Genomic DNA, 13957 nt, shown 5'->3' on the forward strand with positions numbered 1-13957 from the left:
TTTCTTTACATTTCGAGTGCTCCTAAAATTAAAGGAAAGTGTGCCACTTTTTCCTGCCTACATCTGCAGGGAATATGTGTTTTCCCTCAAAGCATACTTTGGTGGAGTTATGGGCCTTCACTTGCTCAGGAATTTTTATTTTGTTTTTGTTTTAATTTGTAAAAATCAAAGGAACGATGTCAGAAAAGTTGGAATAAAAAAAATTTCTTGCCATACAGATATTTCATTAAAAAGATCTTTCACTGAGACCGCCCAACTGCACCCTTTGGCTGCTTAATAACCAGCATCATGAGACTGAGTTTGAGGAATTTCAAGCCCAATTAAACACATCCATCCCTACATACCAAAAGGTGCCAACAGCTGATGCTCTCCATTTACCATGTCAATCAGGTTTGCACTATAATTGCATTCTCTAGATTTAAAACATTTTCAAACAAGCCAGTTTAATAAATGATAGCAAGAATAGCAGGAAAATTGTCAAAAAATGTATTGGTGCAGAAATAAAGTTATTCAAGATAAAACAGATTTTTTAAAAAATGACTCAAGCTGCAACCTAGTTCTGAATTACTTGAGTTAGGCTTTAGGCATGGTATGTTTGCTTGTTTTGCTTTATTTTAATTGAGAAAGTATTATCTTCCCTGGAATAGAAGATACGAGCTAGCAGAATTGCTGAACAGAGTTCTCTTTCAACAGAGTGGTAGAGTATACTTGGGATGTGCGTGGATTCTGGAGCCCACAGTTTTGGTTCAGGTCCCCAGTTTTTTCACTTCCTTATTGCATGGCCTTGAGCAAGTGACATGACCTCTTAGTGCCTCATTTTCCATATCTGGAAAATGGGAATAATATAGGGTTGTTATAAAGAATGAATGGGTTAATCTTATAGGAGTATTATAAGCACTAAATAAGTTAATCGTATAGGAGTGTTATAAGAATTAAATGAATTAGGGGTGGTTCCAAAATGGCCAAATAGGAACAGGTCCAGGCTATACAGCTCCAAGTGTGAGCAACACAGAAGATGGGTGATTTTTGCATTTCCAATTGAGGTACTGGGTTCATTTTACTGGGGCTTGTTGGACAGTGTGGGCAGGACAGTGGGTGCAGCCCACGGAGTGTGAGCAGAAGAAGGGCAAGGCATTGCCTCACTTGGGAAGCGCAGGGGGTCAGGTAATTCTGTTTCCTAGCCAAGGGAAGTAGTAACAGATGGCACCTGGAAAATCAGATCACTCCCACCCTAATACTGCACTTGTCCAACGGTCTTAGCAAATGGCACACCAGGAGATTATATCCTGCACCTGGCTCGGAGGGTCCCATGCCTACGGAGCCTCAATCATTGCTAGCACAGCAGTCTGAGATCGAACTGCAAGGCAGCAGCGAGGCTGGGGGAGGGGCATCTGCCATTGCTGAGGCTTCAGTAGGTAAACAAAGTGGCCAGGAAGCTTGAAGTGGGTGGAGCCCACCACAGCTCAAGGAGCCCTGCCTGCCTCTATAGACTCCACCTCTAGGGGCAGGGCATAGCCTATCAAAAGGCAGCAGAAACCTCTGCAGACTTAAATGTCCCTTTCTGACAGCTTTGAAGAGAGTAGTCGTTCTCCCAGCATGGAGTTTGAGATCTGAGAACGGACAGACTGCCTCCTCAAGTGGGTCCCTGACCCCCAAGTAGCCTAACTGGGAGGCATTCCCCAGTAGGGGCAGAATGACACCTCACACTGCCAGGTACCCATCTGAGACGAAGCTTCCAGAGGAACAATCAGGCAGCAACATTTGCTGTTCAGCAATGTTCGCTGTTCTGCAGCCTCTGCTGCTACAACCCAGGCAAACAGGGTCTAGAGTGGACCTCCAGCAAACTCCAACACACCTGCAGCTGAGGGTCCTGACTGTTAGAAGGAAAACTAACAAACAGAAAGGACATCCACACCAAAACCCCATTTGTACGTCACCATCATCAAAGACCAAACGTAGATAAAACCACAAAGATGGGGAAAAAACAGAGCAGAAAAGCTGAAAATTCTAAAAATCAGAGTGCTTCTCCCCCTCCAAAGGAACGCAGCTCCTCGCCAGCAAAAGAACAAAGCTGGATAGAGAATGACTTTGACGAGTTGAGAGAAGAAGGCTTCAGACGATCGAAATTATCCAAGCTAAAGGAGGAAGTTCGAACCCATCGCAGAGAAGCTAAAAACCTTGAAAAAAGATTAGACGAATGGCTAACTAGAATAACCAGTGTAGAGAAGTCCTTAAATGACCCGATGGAGCTGAAAACCATGGCACGAGAACTATGTGACATATGCACGAGCTTCAGTAGCCAATTCAATCAACTGGAAGAAAGGGTATTAGTGATTGAAGATCAAATGAATGAAATGAAGCGAGAAGTTTAGATAAAAAAAGAATAAAAAGAAATGAACAAAGCCTCCAAGAAATGTGAGACTATGTGAAAAGACCGAATCTATGTCTGACTGGTGTACCTGAAAGTGACGGGGAGAATGGAACCAAGTTGGAAAACACTCTGCAGGATATTATCCAGGAGAACTTCCCCAACCTAGCAAGGCAGGCCAACATTCAAATTCAGGAAATACAGACAATGCCACAAAGATACTCCTCGAGAAGAGCAACTCCGAGACACGTAATTGTCAGATTCACCAAAGTTGAAATGAAGGAAAAAATGTTAAGGGCAGCCAGAAAGAAATGTCAGGTTACCCACAAAGAGAAGCCCATCAGACTAACAGCGGATCTCTCTGCAGAAACTCTACAAGCCAGAAGAGAGTGAGGGCCAATATTCAACATTCTTAAAGAAAAGAATTTTCAACCCAGAATTTCATATCCAGTCAAACTAAGCTTCATAAGTGAAGGAGAAATAAAATCCTTTACAGACAAGCAAATGCTGAGAGATTTCGTCACCACCAGGCCTGCCCTACAAGAGCTCCTGAAGGAAGAACTAAACTCGGAAAGGAATAACCAGTACCAGCCACTGCAAAAACATGCCAAATTGCAAAGACCATCGATGCTAGGAAGAAACTGCATCAGCTAACGAGTAAAATAACCAGCTAACATCATAATGACAGGATCAAGTTCACTCATAACAATATTAACCTTAAATGTAAATGGGCTAAATGCTCCAATTAAAAGAAACAGACTGGCAAATTGGATCAGTGTGCTGTATTCAGGAGACCCATCTCACGCGCAGAGACACACATAGGCTCAAAATTAAGGGGTGGAGGAAGAGCTACCAAGCAAATGGAAAACAAAAAGGCAGGGGTTGCAATCCTAGTCTCTGATAAAACAGACTTTGAACCAACAAAGATCAAAAGAGACAAAGAAGGTCATTTCATAATGGTAAAGGGATCAATCAATTCAACAAGAAGAGCTAACTATCCTAAATATATAGTACTGCACCCAGTACAGGAGCACCCAAATTCATAAAAGAAGTCCTTAGAGACCTACAAAGAGACTTAGACTCCCACACAATAATAATGGGAGAATTTAACTCCCCACTATCAACATTAGACAGATCAAGACAAAGTTAACAAGGATATCCAGGAATTGAACTCAGCTCTGCACCAAGCAGACCTAATAGACATCTACAGAACTTTCCACCCCAAATCAACAGAATATACATTCTTCTCAGCACCACACAGCACTTATTCCAAAATTGACCACATAGTTGGAAGTAAAGCACTCCTCAGCAAATGTAAAAGAACAGAAATTATAACAAACTGTCTCTCAGACCACAGTGCAATCAAACTAGAACTCAGGATTAAGAAATTCAATCAAAACTGCACAACTACATGGAAACTGAACAACCTGCTCCTGAATGACTACTGGGTAAACAACAAAATCAAGGCAGAAATAAATATGTTCTTTGAAACCAATGAGAACAAAGATACAACATACCAGAATCTCTGAGACACATTTAAAGCAGTGTGTAGAGGGAAATTTATAGTACTAAATGCCCACAAGAGAAAGCAGGAAAGATCTAAAATTGAGACCCTAACATCACAATTAAAAGAACTAGAGAAGCAAGAGCAAGCACATTCAAAAGCTAGCAGAAGGCAAGAAATAACTAAGATCAGAGCAGAACTGAAGGAGATAGAAATACAAAAAACCCTTAAAAAAAAAACAATGAATCCAGGAGCTGGTTTTTTGAAAAGGTCAACAAAATTGATAGACCGCTAGCAAGACTAATAAAGAAGAAAAGAGAGAAGAATCAAATAGATGCAATAAAAAATGATAAAGGGGATATCACCACCGATACCACAGAAATACAAACTACCATCAGAGAATACTATAAACACCTCTACACAAATAAACTAGAAAATCTGGAAGAAATGGATATATTCCTGGACACATACACCCTCCCAAGACTAAACCAGGAAAAAGGTGAATCTCTGAATAGACCAATAACAGGCTCTGAAATTGAGGCAATAATTAATAGCCTACCAACCAAAAAAAGTCCAGGACCAGATGGATTCACAGCTGAATTCTACCAGAGATACAAGGAGGAACTGGTACCATTCCTTCTGAAACCATTCCAATCAATAGAAGAAGAGGGAATCCTCCCTAACTCATTTTATGAGGCCGGCATCATCCTGATACCAAAGCCTGGCAGAGACACAACAAAAAAAGAGAATTTTAAACCAATATCCCCGATGAAAATCGATGCAAAAATCCTCAATAAAATACTGGCAAACTGAATCCAGCAGCACATCAAAAAGCTTATCCACCATGATCAAGTGGACTTCATCCCTGGGATGCAAGGCTGGTTCAACATGCACAAATCAATAAACATAATCTAGCATATAAACAGAACCAAAGACAAAAACAACATGATTATCTCAATAGATGGAGAAAAGGCCTTTGACAAAATTCAACAGCCCTTCATGCTAAAAACTCTCAATAAATTAGGTATTGATGGGACATATCTCAAAATAATAAGAGCTATTTATGACAAACCTACAGCCAATACCATACTGAATGGGCAAAAACTGGAAGCATTCCCTTTGAAAACTGGCACAAGACAGGGATGCCCCCTCTCACCACTCCTATTCGACATAGTGTTGGAAGTTCTGGCCAGGGCAATCAGGCAGGAGAAAGAGAGAGTATTAGGCCGGGCGCGGTGGCTCAAGCCTATAATCCCAGCACTCTGGGAGGCCGAGACGGGCGGATCATGAGGTCAGGAGATCGAGACTATCCTGGCTAACACTGTGAAACCCCGTTTCTACTAAAAAATACAAAAAACTAGCCGGGCGAGGTGGCAGGCGCCTGTTGTCCCAGCTACTCGCGAGGCTGAGGCAGGAGAATGGTGTGAACCCGGGAGGCGGAGCTTGCAGTGAGCTGAGATCCGGCCACTGCACTCCAGCCCGGGCAACAGAGTGAGACTCTGTCTCAAAAAAAATAAGTAAATAAAAATAAAAAAATAAAAAATAAAATAAAAATAGAAAGGATATTCAATTAGGAAAAGAGGAAGTCAAATTGTCCCTGTTTGCAGATGACATGATTGTGTATTTAGAAAACCCCATCATCTCAGCCCAAAATCTCCTTAAGCTGATAACCAACTTCAGCAAAGTCTCAGGATACAAAATCAATGTGCAAAAATCACAAGCATTCTTATACACCAATAACAGACAAACAGAGAGCCAAATCATGAGTGAACTCCCATTCACTATTGCTTCAAGGAGAATAAAATACCTAGGAGTCCAACTTACAAGGGATGTGAAGGACCTCTTCAAGGAGAACTACAAACCACATCTGAACGAAATAAAAGAGGATACAAACAAATGAAAGAACATTCCATGCTCATGGATAGGATAGGAAGAATCAATATCGTGAAAATGGCCATACTGCCCAAGGTAATTTATAGGTTCAATGCCATCCCCATCAAGCTACCAATGACTTTCTTCAAAGAATTGGAAAAAACTACTTTAAAGTTCATATGGAACCAAAAAAGAGCCCGCATTGCCAAGACAATGCTAAGCCAAAAGAACAAAGCTGGAGGCATCACACTACCTGACTTCAAACTATACTACAAGGCTACAGTAACTGAAACAGCATGGTACTGGTACCAAAACAGAGATATAGACCAATGGAACAGAACAGAACAGAGCCCTCAGAAATAATACCACACATCTACAACCATCTAATCTTTGACAAACCTGACAAAAACAAGAAATGGGGAAAGGATTCCCTGTTTAATAAATGGTGCTGGGAAAACTGGCTAGCCACATGTAGAAAGCTGAAACTGGATCCCTTCCTTACATCTTACACAAAAATTAATTCAAGATGGATTAAAGACTTAAATGTTAGACCTAAAACCATAAAAACCCTAGAAGAAAACTTAGGCAATACCATTCAGGACATAAGCATGGGCAAGGACTTCGTGTCTAAAACACAAAAAGCAATGGCAACGAAAGTCAAAATTGACAAATGGGATCTAATAAAACTAAAGAGCTTCTGCACAGCAAAAGAAACTACCATCAGAGTGAACAGGCAACCTACAGAATGGGAGAAAATTTTTGCAACCTACTCATCTGACAAAGGGCTAATATCCAGAATCTCCAAAGAACTCAAACAAATTCACAAGAAAAAAACAATCCCATCAAAAAGTGAGCAAAGGATATGAACAGATACTTCTCAAAAGAAGACATTTATGCAGCCAACAGACACATGAAAAAATGCTCATCATCACTGGCCACCAGAGAAATGCAAATCAAAACCACAATGAGATACCATCTCACACCAATTAGATTGGTGATCATTAAAAAGTTAGGAAACAACAGGTGCTGGAGAGGATGTGGAGGAATAGGAACATTTTTACACTGTTGATGGGACTGTAAACTAGTTTAACCATTGTGGAAGACAGTGTGGCAATTCCTCAAGGATCTAGAACTAGAAATACCATTTGACCCAGTCATCCCATTAGTGGGCATATACCCAAAGGATTATAAATCATGCTGCTATAAAGACACATGCACACATATGTTTATTGCAGCACTATTCACAATAGCCAAGACTTGGAACCAACCCAAATGTCCATCAGTGATAGACTGGATTAAGAAAATGTGGCACATATCTACCATGGAATACTATGCAGCCATAAAAAAGGATGAGTTCATGTCCTTTGTAGGGACATGGATGAAACTGGAGACCATCATTCTCAGCAAACTATTGCAAGGATGAAAAACCAAACACCGCATGTTCTCACTCATAGGTGGGAACTGAACAATGAGAACACTTGGACACAGGAAGGGGAACATCACACACAGGTCTCTTTAGAGATCTGTCCATTTGTGAAACCTAAGGAATGAGGGAAGAAGGCACAGTCAGTACATTTATTTCCAAAAAGAATTTGGGCTGGGGCAGGAGTGTGCTATGCAAATCTTACTTTTGCAAAAAAATTTTATAATGGTACACCTTCCAGGTTCAAGTGATTCTCCTGCCTCAGCTTCCTGAGCAGCTGGGACTACAGGTGTTTGCCACCACAGGCACGCACCACCACACCCAGCTAATTTTTGTATTTTTAGTAGAGATGGGGTTTCCCCATATTGGTCAGGCTGGTCTTGAACTCCTGACCTCATGGTCCACCTGCATTGTGATCAAGGCCTTTGCTTTCCTCCCAAAGTGCTGGGATTACAGGCGTAAGCCACTGTGCCTGGCCATCTTCTTTCTTTTTTACAATCAGGGTAGTTGAAATGGAGCACAAATTGGCTTGTCATTCAAACTTGAAGTGAAATTCAGCCATCCATTTACTCATTCAGTTAACACATGATTTTTGAAAATTTGCCACTCCTATGCACCATCCTAGGACCTGGGGATACAGAAGTCTACAAGCTGGACACAGACTGCCTCATGGAACTCACATAAAGGTCACAAATTGTGAAGATCTTCTTTCTCTGTAGAGGTTGGAATCCTTCCCTTGGAAGCCCAGACTTTGTATTTTTCATCAATTTCTGTTTATTGTGCTCCCTGCTTCTGCATAATGACCGTATCATGAGAGAACAGCATGTTAGACTGATAAAGGACCCCAGAGATCACTTCATTTAGTGGCCTCATCTTACAAAGAAACTCAGAGAGTTAACCCAGCTTGCAGGTCCAATGTCCTACATTCTTTCCAAAGTATTAGCATAAAAAATTTTTAAACACACACAAAATTGAAAGAATTTTGAGTAAACACCACGCCCATATACCCAACACTAAGATTCTAACATTATGTTTAAAAAAAAAAAAAAAAAGTGTTGGCCAGACGCGGTCGCTCACTCCTGTAATCCCAGCACTTTGGGAGGCTGAAGTGGGCAGATCACTTGAGGTCAAGGGTTTGAAACCAGCCTGGCCACCATGGTGAAACCCCGTCTCTACTAAAAATACAAAAATTAGCCAGATGTGGTGGTGTGCACCTGTAGTCTCAGTTACTCAGGAGGCTGGGGCAAGAGAATCGCTTGAACTCAGGAACCAGAGGTTGCAGTGAGCCAAGATCGTGCCACTGCACTCCAGTCTGGAAGACAGAGGGAGACTGCATCTAAAAAAAAAAAAAAGAAGTGTGTGGGTATCTGTATGTGATGTATGTTTGTGAGTGTGTATGTGTGTGTGTGTGTGTATTGAATAGACATGGCAGGGCAAGGGAGGAGAGGAGAAAAGATAGAACCAGGGTAGGCTGCTTAAATATCTGCACAGGAGAGTCAATCATGCATTTCTCTTCCCTTTCCAATTCCATCTTCAGTGACAGAACATTTGTAGCTTGAAATCAGCTGTGATAGAAACACTAAACCTCCAAAATCAGCAAACGCTACAAGTCGGGGCATTTTCTTTTTCTGGGAAGCCAGTTTACCTACACACCATGGAATGAAACCAGAAGTTTGAATTTGGATAACTGTTCAGTGACTACAGATTTTGAAGAAGATACCGAGTTTGACTTGGGACCTGTTTGAAATAACAACTGGAAACAGTCTGACAACGTGGCAAATTCCATTAATAAATTCCATTCACTCTCCTTTTAGTCGAGACTATAAAAATGTTGTTCAATGAACATTGCCTCAGAGTTTAAACAAAAATATGAAATCCTTCTGAAGACACATGTTTTTCATTAGATGTATAATTTCATTGGAGAAACCCTGAAAATGCCATTTTTAAAGTAGATGCATTTTAATAACGGCAAGATTTCTTATGGGCCAAAGAGTAGCTAAGCCACATAAGAAAATAACAAATCAATTGAGAATTCACATAAATGTGAGCTCCCATATTGGGGACATTTAGGGAGAATTGTGTGGCATCGTGCTGCACAGAAATCAGAGTGAAGCTGTGGGATTTCACTAATCTCATCTCTGACTTGAATTCCTAAATTGAGAGGCGGTCTTTTCTATCCTTTTGGAGATATTCCTTTAAAAACGGAAACAATTTAACTATTCAGCAGAGATTTGTGAAATAAATTATGAAGAGTCCTCAGGGGAGTACGGTACATAGAGTGGCATTTAGGGTGAAAAGGTGCAAAGGACCTACTCAGTGAAAATATGTGTTACAAAGCAGTATTATTGCTGCATGGTTCAAATTTTGTGGCCAAAATATATCATGTCTCTGCATAAAAAAGCCGAAGGGGTAGAATGAGTAACAGCTTTTATGTTTGTTGTGCTTACTGATTGCTGTCTATTTTCTGTTGTTGTGTAATGATTTTTGCTGCAGAATTACTGGTGCTAAGAAAAATGTCTTAATAAAATAAGAAAAGATGCATGATGATCACTCTTAACCAAGTGAAATATCATAAGTAACTTGACAATTTTCCATTCATACAGGGTGTCCCTGGAGCAAAGGGGGAACGAGGAGAGCGCGTAAGTATCCTGTGGCTCTGTTTTCTGGCCCCAACTGGTTGCACCCCTTCCATTGCATAAGACTGATAAAGGATCGTCACTTACTAACATTATTATTCATTGCTATTGTACCAGTCCCTGTTTCTCCCTTTCCCCAATTCATTAGACTGTGGCCATGTTTTCCAGAGGTAAAATCCCTGTGGGCTGGGAGTCAGGAGAGCTAGTTTCTAGTTGCATATCTGCTACCATCCAGGTCAATGAACTTGGGCTCATTTCTTTAAGGATACAATGGAGAGAATTGCTCTCATATAATTTACAAAGTGGGTTTGATGAGAACATTGTATGATAGATGTGAAAAGGCTTCAGAAAAGTAAAAACTTTATACAAGTGACAGGTGGCACCATGGCACTCCTGAGCTTTTTGATGCTCCAATGTTCACACCCAGGAAGACAATGGCAGGCATAGAATCAAAGAACTGGCCCCAAAACTGAAGTCAGCTTAATTTAGGGGTCGTCTCTCTCCTTTCAGAAATTGTGCAGCTGCTAATATAATTGTGCCATTGGCTATAGCAGCAACAGCAGTGGCCTTGGGGTCATCCAATTACCTCTATGAAATCTTGGGCCATGTGTTTAATGCTATTCAGCTATAAAATGGGTTTAACATCTTTCCTCTGGGTTGCTATTAGTATTAAATGAGCCACTGCTCAAGAAAGTGCAATGTTTTATAAGCTCTAAAGAGCTATAAATCAGGCATTAAATGTATATGGGTTTGTTTCAAAACTATTAAATTTTTTATAATATGGGACTAGAAATACTTACTTGTGCCTGTTAATCTAATAAGGACTCCCAGGATCCTTGAACCATGAATATCAAATTGCTTACCCCTTTTCTGCGTGCACCGTGGTGGTCAAATACACCCGTTGCTAGGAGCCAAAGATCCCTGATGGGAACAATGGGGCAAGTCAGATCCACATCCTGGAAGTCCTGGTAATGTGGCTGGGCTTACAGCTGAGTCAGGAGTATGCTTTTTTTTCATCCAGGGTGACCTGCAGTCTCAAGCCATGGTGAGATCAGTGGCACGTCAAGTATGCGAACAGCTCATCCAGAGTAAGTATATAATGGTTACGGAAGTTGTTCCCCTTAGCAAACTCTCATCCAGAAGAGAGTTTGCTTTTCCTGTGAGTGTACCACTAAGGAAAACTCCAAAGCATTGTCTTGGTGCAGACACATAAGCTTTTTTTTTTTTTTTTTTGAGACGGAGTCTCGCTCTGTCTCCCAGGCTGGAGTACAGTGGCGCGATCTCGGCTCACTGCAAGCTCCGCCTCCCGGGTTTACGCCATTCTCCTGCCTCAGCCTCCCGAGTAACTGGGACTACAGGCGCCCACCACATCGCCTGGCTAGTTTTTTTGTATTTTTTTAGTAGAGACAGGGTTTCACCGTGTTAGCCAGGATGGTCTCGATCTCCTGACCTCATGATCCGCCCATCTCGGCCACCCAAAGTGCTGGGATTATAGGCTTGAGCCACCGCGCCCGGCCCAGACACATAAGCTTTACAGATGACCATCACTGACCCATCAAAGAGATCATCACAGATTACCCTAGAGCTCTACATCGATGGTACAAAAGCCAAATTCCTTTGTGTCATCGGTCCAAGAACCTCCTGTTTGCCCACGTAAATTTAACTTGACTGGCCAGATCAAATCTTCTATTCCTTTCTCATCTCTCCAGGTGGGTAGGATTTTTTCTCAAGTGTTCAGCACTTGAAAGCTGCCAGACTACATCTTCAGAAGCTACCTCAGAAAGACGATTTATGGTGTTGATTTTTATTAACTTGCAAGGTTTCAATGAATATTTCCTTCTTATCCATTTCACATCCATTATCTTCTGCTTAGCCTAAGGTCTTGTCATTTATTTCTTAGGATGTTTACCAAAGTACAAACACACACACATGGACAGGCTTGCTCTGACGTTTGACATGATATTATACTTGGACTTTGTGCCAAAAATTACATCAGAACAAACTTGATATGACGCCTGTCGCATTTCTTCATTTTTCTTGAGCTTTTTGACAGCACTGTATTTCAGTGCCCATTTACTTAGATACCCACCACTTTTGCACGTTTTCCCTCTGCCCACTGATTGTATATTTTGTCACAGTAATCTAATCAGAGGGTTACTAGTGTGGGCCCTTCTCTTTGCCAGTAATTTGTTCAGTTCCAGGAAGATCTGAGGCCAAGCAGAGGTGAACTATCTCTCTCAACCCCAACCAGCTCTCGCCTAGCTCTGCTGTCCAGCCCTCCCACCCAATAGCACCCCGGCTTCCAGGGCTGACATTCCCCAGGTGGCTAATTGGCTTGGGGTTACATTCATTTTAGCTCAGGAAAGTTTGGGAGTTGGGCCAGGAAGCCCTGCAAATATCTAACAAAGCTCTCTTGGCTAAGTCCAAAATTCCATCTTTAGTTCTGAGATAAATCCAAATCTCACCCTGGAGGAGGCATGGAGTTGAGATCTGCATAGACTTGGAAGAGTTTTCATTAGGGCAAAAACATCAGGGCACCAGCGTATGAAGCTACCAACTTCAGACACAGTAGTCATGCTCCCTATATTTTAACGTTATTTAATTTTCTCTTATATTGCCCAAACTATGTGTGTGTGTGTCTATGTGTGTGTCTGTGAGAGAGAATTTACCAGTTAAATATAACTGTTTAAGTTTAATGCCAAAATAGGACCTTTAAAAAGACATTATAAAAGAGATATTGAACATTAATCATTTTGTACTGACATATTATAAATAACCTGTATCTTGAATTGTTTTGTAGATTTCTGATTACAGGTATACAATGTAAATGAGCAGATCATTATTTTCAGAAAACCTAAGGCTTAAATCTTACTATGACTCACTGACCACAACACAAGAAAGATCTCACGATACTTGCCGTCTTATTCTACTGTAGAATAAAAATCATGTGTAAATATCTGTTTATTTAAAGCGTGCCCTAAAAATCAAGTGTTCAAAATCAATTTTTTTCTCCTTACGAATTCTCAGAGTCTTGTGACTGACTTCTAGGAAGTAGAAGTCAGCAAGGGATTGGTTACATAGCAAAGCTTAAACAAGTCCATAAAATAGCAAGGCCCTGCCTGTCAATATGCTAGAAGGAAATCAAAAAAGTTGCATGCAACTTGATAAGCCAGGCCCAACCTACTCAGTGGCTGTATTTCTGGCACCTCAACGATCTTCCCTAACACTACTTCAGTTTCCTCTGGGCTCCTTACTGTATTCCTTCAGCTGCCACTCAGGACTGGATTTTTCGGTTAGCAAATAATTCCTCACAAGCTCACTTCTCTAGTTTTTAGTTCACAGTTGATCAGAATTACGCTAGGAAGAGTTAGTTACATGGGAAATTAGTCAAGGCCAAAGTGATGACAGCTGGGAAAATGATAATGGACAGACCCTGTGTCAAAGGCAGAAGCTGAAAAAGCAAATGAGGAAATATCTCACCTGCCCAGGCAGCAATGGATGTGCCTGCTAATAGCCTTGAGTCATCAAGAGGGGATCCCTAGTTACAGTGACAATCCAATGCTTAAGGAAAGAATGCACTGAATGTATTTTAGAGTGAATTCCTTGAAGAAATGGTTACTATTTTTTATTTAGTTTTAAATATTTCGAAATGGATAAATAATAGTAAGCTAGAAAATTCACTTATGTTGGGAAATCTCATCTCCTAATGATGTTGGAAAAATGAGACATCATGGTATCAAGTACTTTATACTTGTAATTAGTAACATGTATCTGTATATATATTTTCCAGACGTAACTGAGTTAAGGGATTGTGGGAGAGAGTGCCAGATCTTTTAAAAATACAAAGCTAGTGGGAGTTTCTGCCAATGAGACCCGAGTAAAGGTTCCTAAAAGAAAGCTTGATGACCAAGAGATGAGTTGAGACAAAGCACTTGTCGGGGATTTGTGAGCAAGAGGGTGGGGAGGCTTTGTGCATTGTAGAAAAGACAAATAACTTGGGAAGTAATTGCTAGAGAAGTGGCAGCTGGTTGAAGGTCTAGGGGTCAGATGAATGTTGAGGGTGAAGATGAAATTTACAACTTCTGCTCAATGATGTTTATTGAGATGCTGACGTGAGCTGCAGAATTCCAAACACATGAGATGCCACTTGACAA

The 13957-nt window shown here is 41.0% G+C and overlaps 1 protein-coding gene across 3 annotated transcripts in view; it reads left to right on the forward strand.

Annotated features, from left to right (window-relative positions):
* The window catches only part of COL14A1 (collagen type XIV alpha 1 chain), a 251199-nt gene that overhangs the window by 214539 nt on the left and 22703 nt on the right, over nucleotides 1-13957 (forward strand). For all 3 annotated transcript variants that reach the window (XM_033202599.1, XM_033202600.1, XM_033202601.1), the window contains exons 43-44: nucleotides 9771-9806; nucleotides 10825-10891. In XM_033202599.1, the coding sequence (XP_033058490.1) occupies nucleotides 9771-9806; nucleotides 10825-10891 (103 nt within the window). The remainder of the gene's footprint in view (nucleotides 1-9770; nucleotides 9807-10824; nucleotides 10892-13957) is intronic.

Source organism: Trachypithecus francoisi, unplaced genomic scaffold, assembly GCF_009764315.1.
Source record: "Trachypithecus francoisi isolate TF-2019V2 unplaced genomic scaffold, Tfra_2.0 Lachesis_group7, whole genome shotgun sequence".
Taxonomy (NCBI): domain Eukaryota; kingdom Metazoa; phylum Chordata; class Mammalia; order Primates; family Cercopithecidae; genus Trachypithecus; species Trachypithecus francoisi.